At 36.4% G+C, this 20282-nt stretch overlaps 1 protein-coding gene across 2 annotated transcripts in view; it reads left to right on the forward strand.

Moving 5' to 3' along the window:
- The first annotated feature begins 232 nt into the window (after nt 1–232).
- Nucleotides 233–20282, forward strand: part of LOC127842547 (protein psiR-like) — a 33727-nt gene continuing 13677 nt past the window's right edge. The window contains exons 1-13 of one of the 2 annotated variants that reach the window (XM_052372104.1): nt 233–357; nt 2005–2049; nt 3041–3195; nt 3825–3896; nt 4267–4369; nt 4685–4773; nt 5216–5287; nt 5786–5882; nt 6204–6335; nt 14484–14789; nt 15517–15621; nt 15901–16089; nt 17418–17696. In XM_052372104.1, coding sequence (XP_052228064.1) covers nt 345–357; nt 2005–2049; nt 3041–3195; nt 3825–3896; nt 4267–4369; nt 4685–4773; nt 5216–5287; nt 5786–5882; nt 6204–6335; nt 14484–14789; nt 15517–15621; nt 15901–16089; nt 17418–17575 — 1536 coding nt within the window. In that variant the 5' untranslated portion in view covers nt 233–344 and the 3' untranslated portion in view covers nt 17576–17696. Of the gene's footprint in view, nt 358–2004; nt 2050–3040; nt 3196–3824; nt 3897–4266; nt 4370–4684; nt 4774–5215; nt 5288–5785; nt 5883–6203; nt 6336–14483; nt 14790–15516; nt 15622–15900; nt 16090–17417; nt 17697–20282 lie in introns of those variants that run through there. The other variant, XM_052372103.1, reaches the window with a different exon arrangement.

The following is a 20282-nucleotide window of genomic DNA, read 5'->3' on the forward strand; positions in this document are numbered from 1 at the left end:
TATCAATTCACAGTTTGTTCGTTTTCATCTAATAAAAACACAAACTGCTACGCACTAGGTTCTTCGTACTTAAAGACAGAGGGTTGTATCTTTCAAGTGGGCGTCTCCTGTATCTTGTACTATCTCGAGTATCGGTAAGACTTCTTGGGGCGATGACATAAAGAATCCCGCTCAACTACAGGCACATGTTTACTGCAATCTTGTTGTATCGCATTTCACACGATTAACTGTGTCTGCGTTTCTTGCTCATACTCCAACCGAATGCATCGTCTCTGGTCTTATCTATAAGCACAGTCGGTACAAAATTTGACACATATTTCCTATTGATAGTGACTACACCCACAATGGCAATCAATGGTGAGTTGTTATTTGTAAATGTAATTTTGAAGATGCTTTTTTTACAAGGCATTTTTGCAAAGAATTGATACAAACTAAATATTTAAAAACATACTATCACTAAATGAAATGTAACCACTAGGCGTGTACTTTAACACGATGCGTTGTTTAACTGTAAATTATTGAATCATGTACATGTGAACATTAAAAATGTATATTATTATATTCGAATATATATTGAATATATTCAAAATAACATCATTTTGATAAAATATCTATATAACTGATTCATGTCTAACTAATGGGATTTTCAACTGTGAATAAATCATAATTCTTGTCAAGAAATGCATAATCACAACAAAGACACGAAAACAAAATGTTTGGAAAACTTCATTGAAAAACGATACATGTCTTAACAAGATAAAGTGCTTGTTATGGCTAATATAATTCAAATAAATTATTAAAACAGGAAAATGTAGACATGAAAGAATACTTCAGAACGCAATCTTATTTTCCTTTTATTTGTTTTGATGGCGGATAGATCTTTAGCTGTTGTTGGCCCGAAGTGGTGGAACAATATACCAAGCCACTTAAAAATCATCGACAATGAGGGCTGTTTTAGACCAAGACTTAAAACTCATTTGTTCAATCTTTTTCACGGATAACCAATGTGCAGTGTTTGTGAAGCGCAATAGAATATTTTTATAATAATTTTTTCGCTATATAAGTGACATGTATTTGTATTTGTATATTTATTATATAAAGGCGTTATGGAACACATGAAACATTACAATGAGGGAAAGTATTGTCACTATTAAATGCAACTTACTAATTGCCAATACAATACAGTAGCCAACACAACTTACTAATTGCCAATACAATACAGTAGCCAACACAACTTACTAATTGCCAATACAATACAGTAGCCAACACAACTTACTAATTGCCAATACAATACAGTAGCCAACACAACTTACTAATTGCCAATACAATACAGTAGCCAACACAACTCTTTAAACAAAAAAATAGTAAAGCAGCGGACACAGCCTTGGAACGGTCAATGCAAAACCATTGGGAGTTTAAATCGATTTAAAAGCTACATATTAGAGTCAATTCTCTGTACATCCTTATTTGATTATGTCAACCAGGTAGTAATGTGTTTTTTTAAACGAGGCATCTGACAAAATCTGTAAAGACTAGAAAGCACATGCCAAAATAGTAGTGTGTGCATTCTGCAAACAAATTATACATTTCAAATAACACATTATACTATGAAAATGGAACTTAAGGGTATGTCGACAACAGGATTTTAGTTTATTGATTTGTGATTTTTTAATTTCGTTTTTGGTTTAATAGCATGATTACGAAACTGACCAAGGAGAAGACATTTGTTCGTTTTAACTTAAACTTGGGTGAACATTGCACAAATTTTCAACAACAAAATTTGGGGAAGAACTACGGTCCCCTTCTGAAGTAAGAAAGAAAACGTAAACTCTTATACGTAAATCGGCATTTCAGTTCCAAAACTAAGAGAGACAAAATCCGGAAGTTACAAACAGGTATCAATCAATAGACAAAATACTTTTAGACAGACGAATGTGAGGGTCACGTCGACACAAACACCTACCGGTATTGTATGCCTAGCATGCTATCATGGATATTTTTCAGTTCTCCTTGCGTTGTGCTTGCTACCAGGAACGTGGGCTGCATCAGGTAAAGAACATTATGTTATTGTCTTTATTTTATTGACCACTTAAAAGCTCGCGAACCTTAGCCCCTAATGCATGCTAACAGTTTGTTTCATAAATCGTTCCAATATTAATACTAAATACTAAAAAGGTAAATATTTTTCGTGAAGATGTTTCGCAAATTTCATAACACAATAATAGTAATAATATTTTATCGTGGCATACGTTTTTTTTTATCTATTTCTCTCGATTGAAGTTCGGAAAACTGTTTTATATATTGTAATTATATTTTAAAAGAGTATTCTTGCAAAAAGATCAGAGTCAGAGTAGTGTAAGCCTGCTTTATGGCATCATCAAAAATGGTCAAAATTAGAAACGGGCCATGCTATGTCAAAAAGGGTTTAATGCATTTGCATCGAGTGTCGTCCCAGATTAGCCAGTGAAGTCCGCACAGGCTTATCAGGGACGACACTTTCCGCCTATACTGGATTTTTGCTAAAAAGAGATTTTCATAAAACGAAAAGAATCATAAAAGCGGAAAGGGTCGTCCCTGATTAGCCTGTGCGGACGGCACAGGCTTTTCAATGACGAAATTTTACGCAAATATATTAAGCACGGCCGAAATATAATATAGAGACAACACAAATGATAGGATATCCTCATTGTATCTCTTATTACTGAGAAACTAAATAAAAAACATAAACACCCTTCAATGAAATCCCTAAATCATCATTTGCTTCCTGTCGCCAGCAACATTTATAATTTATGTATTTGTTCTGGAAAAAAAACATCAGAAATACATTAACGTTGTCAAATCGGGTTTCTTTACTGTACACGTGTGACTAATTGCCGAAAAAAACATAACCCGGTTTCAAATATTATAAATCCCTGTCATGTACGTGTGAAAAGCTGCAAATCATTTTAAACAGTAACCTTATCGTAAAATTTTCTTCATAAAATCAATCCTTAAATTTCAAAACCTTCGATGCATGCATCGACAATTATCCGTTTGTCAGGAGGTTCCGGTCACAACGTCACGCGTGCGCCGTCGCATGGTGGCGCCACCACGAGTGCACACGTCGCCACTAGCTCCGGACCAAGATGCCATCAGTGCACAGGGGCCACAGACCCGCACTACTGCTCCATGGTGGTGCAGTGCAACCCGGATGAGGTAGCTTGCTACTTACGATTCTTCTGTTCTCACATCATAGTTTTAACATAATTATTATAGTTTTCACATATAATCTCTCCAATTATGTTTGTTCACTAACTTAGGTATAGAATAAACCCTATCTAATCATCGCGTATGATAATATATATAAAACAAGATGTGTTTGTGAAACACTATGTCCCCCATATATTTGACCTTTCACCTTGAATGATGACCTTGACCTTTCACCACTCAAAATGTGCAGCTTCATGAGATACACATGCATGCCAAATATCAAGTTGTTATCTTCAATATTGCACAAGTAATGGCCAATGTTAAAGTTTGACGCAAACAAACAAACCAACACACCAACAGACGGGGCACAAACAATATGTCCCCCAATATAGAACGGGGGACATAAATACATATTTACTTTTTGGAATGTACCGTACCATCGACGCGCAATTCTGTTCACATTGTTGTGTTTTTTTTTATTTTTACAGCTGCACAATGGGTCCCAAGTTGATTTTACTTTCAATTCACAACACCATGAAAGTAATGTTCTGATTGGTTTACTAATATATTGTCAGACGCTTATTTCTCTCAGGTCCGAGCTATTTCATATATGTCACGATATTTATGATTTTTAGGAATGTCATACAGAGAAAGTGATTGGCGACAACTCGATTGTATATTACAATGCGGGATGCCAAAAGACCCAGGTATATCTTGTATATCATATCGATATTATACCTTCCATAAGTTGTGCTTAGTTTAAACTTATGTATTTTAGCTCGATTGCATCGAAAGCCCAAGGCTTATTGAAACGCTCTTGAGTCCGTTTCCCGGGCCTAAAACCAGTACGTGATGTCTTAAGGGGAGATCAAAGGAACGCTCCCACAGTGGGGATCGAACCCGTGACCTCCCGATCGCTAGGCGGACACCATATCCATTACACCCCGGCGACCAAATTGTGACCACGTTTAAGTTGTGCTTCTTCTTTGAATACACGTCAGTTTATAAATTTATATAAATTAATGTCATAATCGTAAATTGTATCCTATGAACTTTCGCGACCTAATTTATTTTCAGCTGTGCAAACTTGCCGCGCATGGGCGGAGGGGCGCGTTGAGCGTGTGCGAGGGTTGCTGCTCCACCGACCTGTGTAACACCGAACTTTGTCCGGCAAGCAACAGTAAGATAATTGTTGAAATGCTGTAGTTGGTCTTGGTGGACTGGTTGTGATGGTGGTTTAAGTTGAGCGTTGAGAAGGGTGTGTGCTGTTGGTGGGTTTTCATCAGTCAAAACTTTTTAAAAAGACATAATTTACACAATAGGAAATAATGTTGTTTTCACCAAGTGTAATCTCAACGGTTTTTTTTCTTTCTGTTGTTTTGAAACAATCAAACGTGCACGAGTCGATTTAAAAAACAATATGACGACTCAAAACCTTTAAAAACATACCGGAAGATACATATTAACGCCTATCAAATCATCCCTTGTGTTCCAGGTACGAAACCGGGGGTTCAATGTTACCAGTGCGACTCAGTAGACTCGCCGGAAGACTGCACAAACCGAGTCACGTGCGCGGACGGTGAGGTGGGTGTGGCGGTTTATGTCAGAGTTGTCTTGCGTTGGTTTGTGGATTCCGTTGTTCATGTTTATCTTTCTTAAATTGTTTGTTTGTTATTTTAGTTGTTATTGATTTGTTGATGTTGTTGTGTGCTATAATGATTTAATATTATCATTGTAACTAAAAAAACATGTTACTGTACAGCTAAAATGGAATTATATTGCCGAGCATTTGTTTAACAGTTACAAACATAATCGCATGTTTTATTCCTATCAATTCTCTCTGATGTGTTTTCCCAAAACTGTCAATATTGCGAGCATGTGTGCGCGCTTTTGTATGCGTTTGTGTCTGTTTATGTGTGAATACATGCCCTTAAAGGTTAACTAAATAAAAGTAAAGTCCAGTCATCACAATCAGAGTGTTCGTCTACTTGTTCTTCCCACCCTATTTTGTGCCCTACCATTTCAGCAATGCATCGTTCAGAAGTATGCCGCCGACTCATTTGAGATCAAGTACAACCTCGGATGTGAAACTAAACAGGTTGGTTCCCTGTCGGCCCTCTATGAAACGCTTTATGCGTAAATGGGTCTAATACCATATGACGCCGACCTTGCTCCAGGAGCTACGCTTTCCAGCTAATGAGACCGCGAAGCATTGCCTGACTTTATGGCGGACTGGGTAGTTCATGACTTAAGATTCATTTTGGAATGAAGCGGGTTACGTTCAATTTACCCACTATATGCCAGTGGCTGCATAGTTTGAAATGGCCTATTTGCTGGTAACGGTACGCAAATAGAACGTTATATTTTCAATTTGCCAATTAGTTCTGCATTGACAATGCAAACTATAATGTATACGGTACGTATAGTTAAGATTTAAAATTGGTTGCTTGTTTTTAAATTAATTGTCCAGGAAAAAATGAGGCATTTTTTGTAAGATTTATTTAATGTTTGTGTGTGTGTTTTATGTTAATTAATTTATTCGCTTAATAAAAAGCGGCAATTTTGAATAGAATTCGTTTAATGTTCTTCTCGACAGCGGTGCGACCTTCTCAATCAACTGGGAAAGAGAAGCACGCAGCTGTGTAACGAATGCTGTGACACGCCTGGGTGCAACAGACATCTTTGCATCCAAGGTAACCAAACTGCCACACCATAAAATGCGTTTGCAAACATTCTCCTGAACAAACTTCATTGTTAATTCCAGTCTGTATAGCGTCGCCGTTGAAAATATTAGATTTGTTTTAATAGCGAAATGAACTATTTTGTAATTTGTATATGTTTATATCTCATGTCCGATGTGTAACAAAGTTAACACCAAAAGCTTTTTAAAGTTCAAAATACAACATTTAAATATCTTCAAACTAAATTCATATGTCTTTATCGTTTCAATATGCACGGAATGGAATACAAATACACGGTTCAGAAGCATTGTTGCTGTATATTTTACTTTCCAGCCAATGCAACTAGCACGTGTCAGAATGACCCGGAACTGGACTGCAAACTGGCAGACGATGCGCACAGCATATGCGCGGAGCACACGCTGGCTGCCACGAAATATTGTCGTAAATATTGTGGATACTGCACTGGTAAATGTAAAAGATTGTTTGCAATAGCTTTCAGTAACAAGTTAACGTATTTTTGGGGAATGCCCGTGAATCTCTTCAATTGAAAAAGACCATAATGCGCTTACTTTTGCCCATTTAAAATATAAGCATTAATCATTCAGAAATTATCCCTAAATGCTCGTGGTTAAAATGGAGCGTCTCGCTTCATTATGTTGATTTGATTATTTGGATGTCTGAAACTGGATCGAAGAATGTGAACAGAGCGATTGCTATATAGCGAGTACTATATAAAATTTTGTCCAACTACTTTTCGTTGCGTTATATATACGTTATATATGAGTCTGAAATCGTACCAAACTCGTGTACTGAGTATTGCGTTATTGTGCTCTATTAATAGTTTTTTTAATAGTTATAGTGCTGGGTAGTGCGTAATGGAATGTCACCTTTCAAATGAATTTTAGGATACCTATTTATTTAATTTTTTAATAAAATATTCAATTTCCAACTTTCTATCGAAATACCATAGGTTAATCAAGTAAATTCGAGTTCATTATGTGCATTTGTATGGGAAATAAGTGTGAATAGTATTAAAGGGGCCTTTTCACGCTTGGGTAAATTGTCAAAATTGAAAAAAAAATGTTTCGGATTCGCAAATATTCGTTTTAGTTATGATATTTTTGAGGAAACGGTTATACTAAATATTTACCATGCTCTTAAATAGCCATTGCATGCATCGTTTGACGATTTAAAAACCAGAAAATTATAAAGCGTTGCAACGCGAAACGAATTAACAGTTTCAGTTTCAGTTTCAGTTTATTAGCAATCGGCAAAATGTTTGCCTTTGGCCATTTACAAATATAACAACTTATGGCAAAGACAATCATATACATATATACAAATACAATTTCTATATAAACTAATTCCATATACATATAACAAAGAACACAACAGAGTTTTACATAACGATCAGAGAATAGTTAGGTTTTCAAGAGCTTCTTGTCTTAAACATAGAGATTCTTTAATATATTTTGCAAGATTATACATACATTTTTTACTATTTGTTGACATTAATAAAATGAATTTTTGAACAGTAGGCCATGAACAATTTCCAATATATTTTGATCTTATACATCTATACTTTGAGCAACATAAAATGAAATGATATTCTGATTCTACAGCATTTTGATCACATAATTTGCACAATCTATTATCTCTTTCTATGTTATAATATCTTCCTACTTCTATCTCTAGACTATGGGAACATAATCGTATACTTGTCAATAATTTTCGTAACTTGTCATTAGTTATAACATCTAAGTATTTTTCAAAACAAAATTCGGTTTTATATTTGCAATAACTATCAAGTTTTGACATTGCATTAATACTATCATGCCATTCCTGAACAAATTGATCTCTTATTCTTGATTTCAACAAACTATAATAATACACGTTATGATCGAAAAATAATCTGATATGTGCATAGCCTAGATGATCGACAATGGAGTTTATTCTACTTGCCCAACAAGGCGTATTGACATTATCGCATAGATCATTATAGATGTGATATATAGGTAATTCGTTATTTTTCATTATTTTCAACCAAAATTTAACAGCTCTTTCTTTACAAATAACAGATAGAGGTACTCGACCAAGTTCACCATACACTGCATATGTAGGAGTTTGCTTCTTAACACCCAGTAAATACTTACAAAAACGTATATGCAATTTGTCTACCTCTTTATAATTATAAACACCCCATACTTCACAACCATATGTTAATATAGGCACAATCATAGAGTCAAACAGAGATAACTTTGTACTAATATTAAAACTAACCTTATCAAAGACATTCAAAAGGTTATTATAAGCTCTAAGGGCTTGTTCATTTAGTGCTCTAACTGCATTTTGCATATTACCAGTATATGTAAATTTAATTCCAAGATAAACAAAATTGTCAACAATTTCGATTTTTTCATTATCTATATAAAAGTCAGGATATACATTTTGCTTCTTTTTTTCAAAAACACATATTTTGGTTTTACTAATATTAATTTTTAAACCCAATTTAACAGAATAATGATGTACAGCATCTATTTGTGACTGAAGACTATTTGGATCTGTGGTAAACAAAACAATATCATCCGCAAATAAGATCATATACATAGACAAAAGTTCAAAATCCTTTTCAGTTAATGCATCCAAGTTCAAATTTTCAACAATATCATTCACGAACAGAATAAAAAGTAGAGGCGATAGCGGCTCTCCTTGTTTCAAGCCTAATGTTACATTGAAAAAGTCAGACATTTTCATAGAACTTGATATTTTTACACATGCTTGGACGTCTAAGTATATACATTTTATCATATTTGTCATTTTACAGCTTATTCCAGATTGAAGCAATTTGGTCCATAATGCATCCCTATTTACAGAATCGAAGGCCCTCTGGTAGTCAATAAAAACACACCATAGTTTTGACTTTTTAGCTAAAACTTTCTGTATGATCGAGTGCAATAAGAAAATGGCATCAGATGTAGAGCGTTTATCTCTAAAACCATATTGACTATTGTTAAAAACATGTTCTTGTTCACACCAGCTATTAATGCGATTTCTTAATATTAACGAAAATATTTTACCCATAACATTTACTAAAGTTATACCTCTATAGTTAGCAGGAACAGTTGTATCACCTTTCTTATATATTGGAATAATAACTCCTTTAGACCATGCCTCAGGATATCTACAGTTATCATATATGTAATTAAATATTGTACATAAAAAAGGAGATATAATATTATTAGCATCGATAAAAAAGTCAGACACATTGTTATCATAGTCGCAACTCTTGTATTTTTTCAAAGAAGATATTGTTTTCATAACTTCTTCAACAGTAATTTCTTTATCAAGACATTCAACATTTATATTATCCCTATCTAAGTCTAGATCATCAATTGTAACCGGACTTTGACTATCATTGGATATATTTTGAAAATATTTTTTAAAGTCATCTAGACTAACATTAGCATCATAACTATTACTATTTCTAAATTTCTTAATATATTTCCAGAATTTACGAGGAGACGCTTTGCTCATATAGGACATTTTAACTTTTTCCTTATTATAAAAATTAAATTTGGCTAATCTCTTTACTTTGATAAATTCTTTTCTGCAATTTAACATATTTAATTTGTTTTCTTCCGATTTAATAGCGGCAAGACGTCTCTTAACAATTTGGAGAGTTCTTTTGTTGTCGTTATATTTTGGGAAACTACGAGGATTGCTTATATGAAGTATAAAATACATCGGGTATTGTATCCGGAAAGATGATCGAGTGGTCTAAGTCGTAGATTTTTTTACTCCAGGGGTCATTGGTTCGAGTCCTGCTGAGGGTTACTTTTTAGCTCACCTGAGCACAACGTGCTCATGGTGAGCTTTTGTGATCGCCTTTTGTCCGTCGTCCGTCGTCAGTCGTCCATCGTTCGTCGTCAACATTTGCCTTGTGAACAATCCAGAGGCCACATTTATTGTCTGATCTTCATGAAACTTGGTCACAACATTTGTCTCATTGATACCTCGACTGAGTTCGAAACTGGGTCATGCTGGGTCAAAAACAAGGTCACTAGGTCAAAAAAGTAAAACATTGTGAACACTGTAGAAGTCACATTTGATGCCCAATCTCCATGTAACTTTATCAAAATGTTGGTCCAAATGATATGTTGGTTGAGTACAAAAATAATTCCGGTCCCTTGAAAAACATGGCCGCCAGGGGGCGGGGCAGTATACCTTATGTGGCTATAGAGAACCTTGTGAACACTCTAGAAGTCACAATGTTTGCCCAATCATCATGAAACTTGGTCAAAACATTTGTTTCATTGATATCGCGGACGAGTTCGAAAATGGTCAAGATTGGTGAAAAAAACATGGCCGCCAGGGGGCGGGGTAGTTTTCTCTATATGTATATAGTGAAAACATGTGAACACTCTAGACGTCACATTTTTTTGTCCAATCTTCATGAAATTTGGTCAGAACATGTGTTATCTAGATATGACGGTTTAGTTCGAAAATGGTTTGGATCGGTAAAAAAGCATGGCCGCCAGAGGGGGGGGGGGGGGTAATTTTCCTTATATTTATATAGTAAAAAAAGCTTGTGAACACTCTAGAAGTCACATTGTTTGCCTAATCATCATAATTTTTTTTCTAAACATCAATTTTATAGATATCTCGGACAAGTTCGAAAATGGTCATGGTTGGTGGAAAAACATGGCCGCCAGGGGGGTGGGGCAGTTTTCTCAATATGTATATTGTGAAAACATGTGAAGAGTCTATCTAGTTATGATTAACCATAATGTTAAAGAAAGATAACCTGCACATACTTTCTTATAGTTAACTCCCTTGTATAAACCTGGGACGTCTTTCATAAAATGTGGTGTACATAAAGACAATAGTTTGCATGCAATTTAATAAACCTATTGTTTCTGTCATAAAAATAACTGTGCATGTACTAATGCACTGTAGAGCCTTATCTTTGATCTTTACTGATAAGCCAAGTTAACCTTCTGTGTTTTGGTGTATTGATTGAACATCTTCTAAGATCAATTGGATTGGGAAAATCAATAATCTCAGCAGAAAACTGTGCTATGAAACTGTTTCCATGGCAACCTTGTTATTTGGCATTTTCTAAATTAGAAAGACTCTTTTAATTGAAATAACTTTTGTAAATTCTTCTTATTTTTTACATTTGAGTCATTGGAGTTATCCACTCTCCATAAATTGTGTTCTTTAGATTAAGTTAGACTTATTTTATAAATTAAATTTGTGAAGCAACTTCTAGACTAATAGTAACTAATATTTATATCAGGTTGTTTTTTTTACAGATTGTGAACTTCTTTTTACATTCATTAAGATATTTGCTGTATTTGTTCATTTTTAACGATGCATAGATTCTTTAGACTGAAGTTTGTTATTTTCATTAAAGCTGCTTTGGTTTTCACTTATAGATTAATTCTTTGAGTGTACTCAGGCGTATCTGACTGGACGCCTTTAGTTAATTGATTTACAACCAGTCAGTGGTGTCATCCGGACCGGAAATAAGCGTTCTTTAATTAGACTCTATAAATATTTCCGTATTACATAAGTGCTCACAAAGTTACATAACTCGTAACCGTCCCGTGATCGGTTCACTTGCGTAAGCGAACGAGACCGCACTACCACACTTGTTTATAGTTAAACATTGTGAATACTTTTAGTCACATTTTTAGTTCAATCAGAATGACACTTGCTGATCTTCACACATGGTGACAATCTTTATGAGCATATTTTTTGCTCATGGTGAACTTTTGTGATCACCTTTTGTCAATTGTCTGTCCTCCGTTGTGCGTCATGAATAGTTGCCTTGTTAACACTGTAGAGGCCACATTTATTGTTGGATCTTAATGAAACTTTGTCAGAATATGTGTCCCAATAATATCTTGGACGATTTAAAAAATGGTTCCAGTCTGTTGAAAAACATTTCCGCCATGGGGCCATTTGTTGTTCATTCTTCATAAAACTTGGTTAGAACATTTGTTCTATTGATATCTTGGGCTGCAAAGAACAGGTCATTTCTTTTTATCTCAAGTGAGCGACTTTGGGCCTTTCAGGCCCTCTTGTTTTCTTTTTGTAATTTTTTTCTTGGTTTTTACTGGAGCTTTTTATGTTCAATGTTTACATTGTTCAATATAAAGCATTCAATGACAAACTTCAAAACATGCCAAAATCTGTGAAAAGACCCCTTTAAGAAAAGTTAAGAGACACAATCTTTATTTTTATTAAAATAGCCTTAACCCGATATAGCAATATGTGGCTTTCAAAAGAGTTTGTCGTTATCATATTATTATTTAACTAGAAATGGTGCGACAGAGGCAGACGCGTATCCCCACGCAGCATGTTTGATCCAGGGGCGCCCCAGGGTTGGTAACGGGGCCATGCATAGTAGAGATTGACTGGATTGTCATAAGAGATGTTCAGTATCAATTTGAAGTAAATCGGTGTAGTAATGAAGAAGTTAATGAAAAATAATATAAAACAATGAGTGAAAATCTCTGATCCGGCCACTACCCAACCCCCATGACTTTTGACCCAGGGGTCAGATCAAAATTCCAAATAGTGCTAATAGTGTAGGAGGAGATAGTGGCCAGGACAGACGGACGGACAGACAGCGGAGAAACCCGCATAATAGATTTCAAAATCTAAACCCTAAGCTTAAGGTCAAGGTCACAGGGGTCAAACATTTTATGCACATGGAAAGGTATTGTCCAGATACACATGCATACCAAATATGAAAGTAATATCTGAAGGGACACAGTAGTTATGAGCTTTTTTCGAATCGCGGTCGGAGATTCCGAAACCTGAACGCTGACCTCAAGATCAAGGTCAAGGTCACAGGTGTCAAAAATTGTATGCGCATGGAAAGGTGTTGTCTTAATACACATGCATACCAAATATGAAAGCAATATCTGAAGGGATACAATAGGTATGAGCCTTTTTCGAAACGCTGTCGCAGATTTCGAAACTAAAAGCTGAACTCAAGTTCAAGGTCAAGGTCGCAGGGGTCAAAATTTGTTGCGCATGGAAAGGTCTTGTCCAGATACACATGCCTACAAAATATGAAAACAACATCTTAAGGGACACAGTAGTTATGAGCCTTTTTCGAATCGCGGTCTCAGATTTCGAAACCTGTACGCTGACCTCAAGTTCAAGGTCAAGGTAACAAGGGTAAAACATTGTATGCGCATGGGAAGGTGTTGTCTAGATACACATGCATACCAAATATGAAACCAATATCTGAAGGGACACAGTAGTTATGAGCCTTTTTTAAATCGCGGTCACAGATTTTGAAACCTGAACGCTGACCTCAAGATCAAGATCAAGGTCAACGGGGTAAAAAATTGTATGCGCATGGAAAGGTGTTGGCTTAATAAACATGAATACCAAATATGAAAGCAATATCTGAAGCTACACAATATTTATGAGCCTTTTTCGAAACGCTATCGCAGATTTCGAAACCTGAAAGCTGACCTCTAGTTCAAGGTCACAGTGGTCAAATTTTTTTGCTCATGGAAAGGTCTTGTCCTGATACACATGCATACAAAATATGAAAGCAATATCTGAAGGGGAACAGTAGTTTTGAGCCTTTTTCTAATCACGGTCGCAGATTTCGAAACCTGAACGCTGACCTCAAGTTCAAGGTCAAGGTAAAAGGGGTAAAAAATTGTATGCGCATGGAAAGGTGTTGTCTAGATACACATGTATACCAAATATGAGAGCAATATCTGAAGGGACACAGTAGGTATGAGCCTTTTTTGAATCGCGGTCGTAGATTTCGAAACCTGAAAGTTGACCTCAAGTTCAAGGTCAAGGTCACAGGGGTTATAATTTTATGCGCATGGAAAGGTCTTGTCTAGATACACATGCATACCAAATATGAAAGCAATATCTGAAGGGACTCAGTAGTTATGAGCCTTTTTTGAATCGCGATCGCAGGAAAATCTCTGACCCGGTCCCACCCAAACCCCCATAACTTTTGACCCAGGGGTCAGATCAAAATTCCAAATAGTGCACTGTCGCACATATGCTCATGACTACCATGTGTGGAAGTTTCAATGTTCTAGTGCTAATAGTGTATGAGAAGATAGTGGCCAGGTCGGACGGACGGACAGACGACGGAGACCGAATAATCCCCACTTTTTCTCCGAAAAGCGTGGGGATACTTAGCATTATGTAAGATATTAAACCTACTCTATCGGTCATTACTAAAATGAGTTTATACAATTAAGAACCCGATTTTAACCATGAAAAAAAAGATGTGTTTAAACACCCACCGTTCATATACAAATTTCACAATTGGCTGTCACACGTGTTTAATATTTAATGCATCATAAAACTTGTCCAAGTACAGTAAATCTAGCTCATTTGGACACCAACATCCAATTTCACGTCTTACCCAGTGCTGTTGCTTTTTGCAACTTTTAGGTTTACGAGCGATTTTTTTTAATTTCAATCACAACTGTTTTATTTTTTAACTTATTGCGCGTTATTTTATCTAAAATTTATATTACAAGTGATCAATATGCGGTGATAGAAGCATTTAAATGCTCACACTGACTATGAAAAATGTCCTCATTTACATTTCAGACGGTACCGGAACTACCATGACGCCTCCAATCGGAAGTACGCATGATCCGTGCCGAGACAGCGGCGATATTGACTGCAAACAGATGAACGACACACTGCGCATGTGCGAGAAAAAGATGTCGCCGCCGACGCTGTTGTACTGCCCGAAATTTTGCGGGCTGTGTACGCCGAGCACCGGCCCGAGTTCCACGTGCGCGGATTCTCAGGAGATGGACTGCAAACTGGCCAATGACAGCATGCACATCTGTCTACATCATACGCCTATCGCCGTCAAGCACTGTTCGATGTTCTGCGGATATTGCACAAGTTTGTTTGTGTTGGTATTTACGAGAAAATTGCAATCATTGTGACAAATCGGCTGGGTTTGAATCTTACATAGTGTGTTGTTGTTTTTGTGTGGGATTTTCCTACGTTGTTTGTAAGACCGTAGGCACTACTTAGAAGACCCATTTAAATAATACACGTATACCGACTGTAATTAACTAATTTTATTAAACATACTCGTTTTATTTATGCTAGATATGGTATATATGATCATGACAACCGACTTAAAAGTCTAGCCTTAACGTTTTCTTTTGAAATAATTAGTATTCTTAGATAAATGTTAATCGTACATCAGTACATAGCAGAGTACCTATGTTTCAATAAGGCACTAGAGAATCAGAAATTATTTTTTTAAATTGTCTTTTTATTTAAAAAGTCTCATGGTGAACATCAAATTCCATTCGGTGTTCAAGCATTAAACTCGTTAAATACAGCTACAAGTAACCATCGATTGGTCATTGTCGGCCCAGGTACTACTTAAAAGTACCCCGGGTACTGTTAATTATACTATATAGTACTCGCGGTACGGAAAATATTATAAAAAGTACCCCCGGAGTAAGGCCGGATACAGTAAAGCGTTTTTTTCCATACCCGCGTAAATTGTAATATTTTTACGCATATCCAGGGGGGGTACTTTTTAGAAGTACCAGAGCCGACAAAGAACAATTGTGCACAAGCTACGTTTTCCAAATGAACCGTCAATTTACAGCCGACGGCTCACCGGTAACGACGCTGCCGACGCCGACGGGAGCTACCGAGGACCCCTGCCAGGACAACCCAACCATTGACTGTGCGACGATGAACGCTACACTAGGTAAGATTACACTAATTCCAAATCCATTAGGGTCCATTTATACAACTACCAACTTTTAAAGCATTTGTCTTTTATTTCCTATCGCATTGTGCAAGCCTGGTATCGTTTTAAAGATAGATATGTCCTCTTCCAATAATTAAAGTGAAAAATATACATTCTCGCAATTTATAAGAAAATGTAAGATTGTTAAATGGCTTTTATTCAAGAAGAAAAAATCAACTCTTTAGAAATAGGCACAGCGAGAGATATACAATTATTTATTTAAATGTAACCCACTAGGGATCTGCGCCCAGAATGACTCGCTACCCACCCAGATGTATTGTCCGAAATACTGTGGCATTTGCAAACCTGCGTGCGCAGATAGCCCGGATGTAGACTGCCGCAAGGCGAACGACACGCAGAACATCTGCGCGCTGGGGACGCTGTCGGCCCGGCAGTACTGCCGGAAGTTTTGTGGATACTGCGGGGGTTATGATATTATTACTCTTTATACACCACAAAATATTGTCACCCATGTTTTCACCAAGCAAGCAGGCATTTAGCGCTACGGTGCTTTTAAAAATAAAAACAACCTGATACTGGTGTTACAAATACACATATTTTTCAAAAAGCGTGCAAAGTATAAATGAACATCGTTCTGGGAAAACATGGCTTAATGCATGTGCGTAGTGTCGTCCCAGATAAATATGTGCATTCCGCACTGCTCACTCAGCGACAACACACCTATCAGTATTGGAATGTTTCGTTCAACCGCAAATCCCATTTAGTCGGAAATTGTGTCGTCTCTTGTTCGGACTGCACATGCTAATCTGGGACGACAATTTTCGCAAATGCATTAAGCCCAGTTTACGCAGAACGAGGCTCAATGCGTTAACTGTATCTATATTTCAACTTTTTAAAATACGATGCTAATTAAACTCCGTTGCGTTAATCCATAGCGCAAATATGTAAGTCTATGAGCGTTAAAATCAACATGATGTCCTTTAAATCACGCACAAGCACACGTAAAGCCACGTGTAAACACTCAAAATCAACTAATATTTCTCTAAATATTTCGTAAAGTAAACTTAACCCTACAAAATCAGTGTACCTTATAAGCTGCACATAAAGCCAACCTGGCGTTTGCTCGTAAATGTTATCGTCGCGGGAAATTCACTTGGAATATATTGTGACACAAAAAATAAAAACGAGCATTTTCTATCTCGTTTAATCTTTCTAACAATGATACCACATCTAGCGTTAAAATGTCGTATATTGCCATAAGGATTTTTTATGGGTTAACTTTATTTTACGATATAGTTTACGAAATATTCGTTGATTTTGAGTAGTTATGTCGCTTTAAGTATTTTTTCGCCCTAAAACAGATATTATAGGATATGTACTGTGATCGTGATACAATTAAGAACCACCTTGTACAAATAATCTATCACAATGCCACTTGATAAGTTAAATCTCCGTCTGTTTAAGTACATTTAATTTGAATCGATAATACATTATAATTTCTGTCAGTGATTGATATTTCATGAACGTTGTATGTTTGACTGCAGTAGTTCGCGGAGATTCGGATTGTATGAATTATAGTTTAAAAATATTGTCATTCAATGACTCATAATTTGTCACAAGTTAATATGTATTTTGCATTTATATCATCATAGTACCATGTTCAAGGGGGTATAAACGCACTTATGGTCAACCGGTTTTCAAAATGATCTGTGTTTTGTACTTTTTTATGTCTATCCCTTTAAAAATATTTGTAACATTTATAGGTTACCAAAAAATTCAATTCGCTATTACAGGACCGGGTGTGATCACTGTAGTACCACCAAGTGCCGCCACCTGCGTCGACCACGTTTCATATGACTGCAGAACCATGGACGACCAGCTCCACATCTGCGTATACAAGGATAATCCAGCCACCACGACGTACTGTCCCAAATACTGTGGACTCTGCTAAGGAGCCACGAATAGACGATGCTGGCGAAAAGCTATGGGCAAATTAAAAACTGTAATATGTGCCGCTCATTGTTTATTTTACAGTTTGTTCTTCCTTATCCATAAAATGAGTGTCAATTTTAGTTACGTCTCCCTCCTTCATCCTTCTTTCCTATTGTTCCATCCATTCCTATAGATTCATCCACCCCCTAATTTTGGTAATTATGACATATTTCTGATAAAACTTAAGTAAATTATGCTTATTTTTAAAAATCTATAACATAGATGTTGTATTTTGGTTAAAAACATGTGAATTTTGATTTTTTAGGGCAAAATTAAATTTAGGTAAAAATGAAGTAAAATCGGTTACCGATGCTGTGTAAATGCAAATGATTCTAAAAATATTCACTTTTTAACAGTATTTTTGTGTTTATTCGTCTATAAGAATATTTATTTAGTGATTTATATCCAAATTACTTAAAAAGTTTTATGTTTTCCTATAAAAATGATGACTACGCAGATTGATAGGTAAGATACCAACAAATCAGGGTTGCTAGGGTGCCCACCTAGAATTGGCCTGTTACTAAGGAAATATCTGCGATGTAAATTATTTTGCCATACTTTTGTGGGGAAGATATAAAATGTTTAATTAAATGTCTCACTTGTGCTGAAAATCTTTTCATTCAGTAGAAAAAGTCAATTTCACTATTAAGTGGCCGAATATACAGGAAAAGAGGCTATAGAACATTATTTTTGGTAAATCCATACCGAGACAGGAACACTTATTTTGTTATTTATCTCACAAAAGACGGGGCGAAAACCAAATTGCTCGCCGGCGACGTGAAAAATACTCGTCGCCCATTTTGTTGAGAACGTCACTAAAACTGCTAGTTACGGATCTTAAACTTTCCGACATATATGACTTTGTAAATAACAAAATGGTGAGTTGCAAGAGTCGAAACTTAACACCGAGTAGTAACACTACGAGGGCATATTTGAACGGACCCATATCAACCAATAAACAAAGATTCGTGTAATTGCAAGTTACCATCGATTATGGCGGCCGACCGACCAATTCAACGCAATATTCATCCGCCTTTTCGAATGTGGGTGGGTGGGGGCATTATGATCATATATTAGCGTTTACTGGATATGATTCAGAAACGAATTTAACGTCAACAGCTTAAGTGACCTTGGCATTTGACCTTTTGTTCTCAAAATTAAAGCAGCATGCCCTTAATGGATGGCTGTCGGTGAGAGTTATTTATATGGTGCGGCATTTCGTGTTGCAAGTCTTTTTCACTACGTAACCCCAAAATCCACTTCCTACTTACCTTAAATGTAACCATCATACCAAAGTGCGTGAAAGAGAAAGCGTTCTCATGATATCGGGCGGAAATAAATTTTATAATAACTTCCTTATGACATTGACCTTTGAACACAAACGTTTTTAAGATATTGTGCGGAAACAAATTTTAGGTAAACGGACCATTTTACCTTGACCATTTGAACAAAATCGATAAGCGCCTCAGTTTCCTTATAAGTAAACCATAATACCAAATTTCATGAACGGAAACAAAATGGTCTGCACAGAAAACGACTTACCCACCAACGATTCTGTTCTTTTAGTTGACGTTTTCGTCGTTTTCAACAGTATTAAGTCATGTCATGGCGGTAAGGATACCAACTCACCCTAAACCTGGGTAAGCTGGTTTATAAGTGTTCACATACACATGTCAGTAACTGACAACTGCTCTACTTAAATCGGAAGTAGGGGGGTGGCCGAAAAAAGCATGACATTACCAATTACCAACCAAGTTATGTATCCAGGTCGGGGTTCGAACCTGTGATAATCCGATTTGTAGTCCAATGAACTACCAACAGAGCTAGCCTGCCCGATAAATCCCCATCCGAATGACCGACCGACCAATAAACATATTAACAGCAATATTCATCCATTTCTTCTATGAGGGAAGCATAATTAAAAGTACATGAATATTACCAGCAAAACACTTCTCTGGATGTCAGGGGCCATGTTCATGTCTCAGCCAGAATTCCATCCAATGATATTTTCTGCACTCGCCTTGTGCTACATCATTAGACCTGGCAATCCACTCTTTGAAGAGCTTCTAGGTAGGGGAGAATACCCGATTTTGTACATATTTTTTACGCGTTGGGTTTCTCCTTTAACCCTTTACTACTTAGATTTTGACGCATTTATAGTCCCTCCGAAAGTTAAATTAAATTGAAGACATGTTTTACTAGATTCAAGTTTTAAAGGCTTTATTCCAACCCTTCAATACTGATGAGCCACAAACAGCATAAAACCTGAACGGACTGCGAGTTACTCGCAGACTTTTCTTCTGTTCTTCTGTTCTTGTTTTATGCTGTTTGCACATAGCCATTTTCACTTTGCTGCAAAGTGGGAAAGGGTTTAATTATACGCCCCCCCCCCCCCCCTCGAAAAAAGATATACCATTGACAGTTGCATGAAAAAGCGAAACAACTCTTTAATAATGTAGCAATAATTTATTGCAATCCTTTTACGTGCATCTAATTATTGCATCCTGCGGGGCGGGCGGGTTTATGGGAGGTGTCATGCACGTGGGTATACCAAGACCATTCAGCTACATCGACCCATTAAGGCTCATTCATGCACATCACCCTAAAACATATAATGATAAGTATTCATATCAATTCACAGATTGGTCGTTTTCATCTTATAAAAA

The sequence above is a fragment of the Dreissena polymorpha genome, chromosome 8 (genome assembly GCF_020536995.1).
Source record: "Dreissena polymorpha isolate Duluth1 chromosome 8, UMN_Dpol_1.0, whole genome shotgun sequence".
In the NCBI taxonomy this organism is placed as follows: domain Eukaryota; kingdom Metazoa; phylum Mollusca; class Bivalvia; order Myida; family Dreissenidae; genus Dreissena; species Dreissena polymorpha.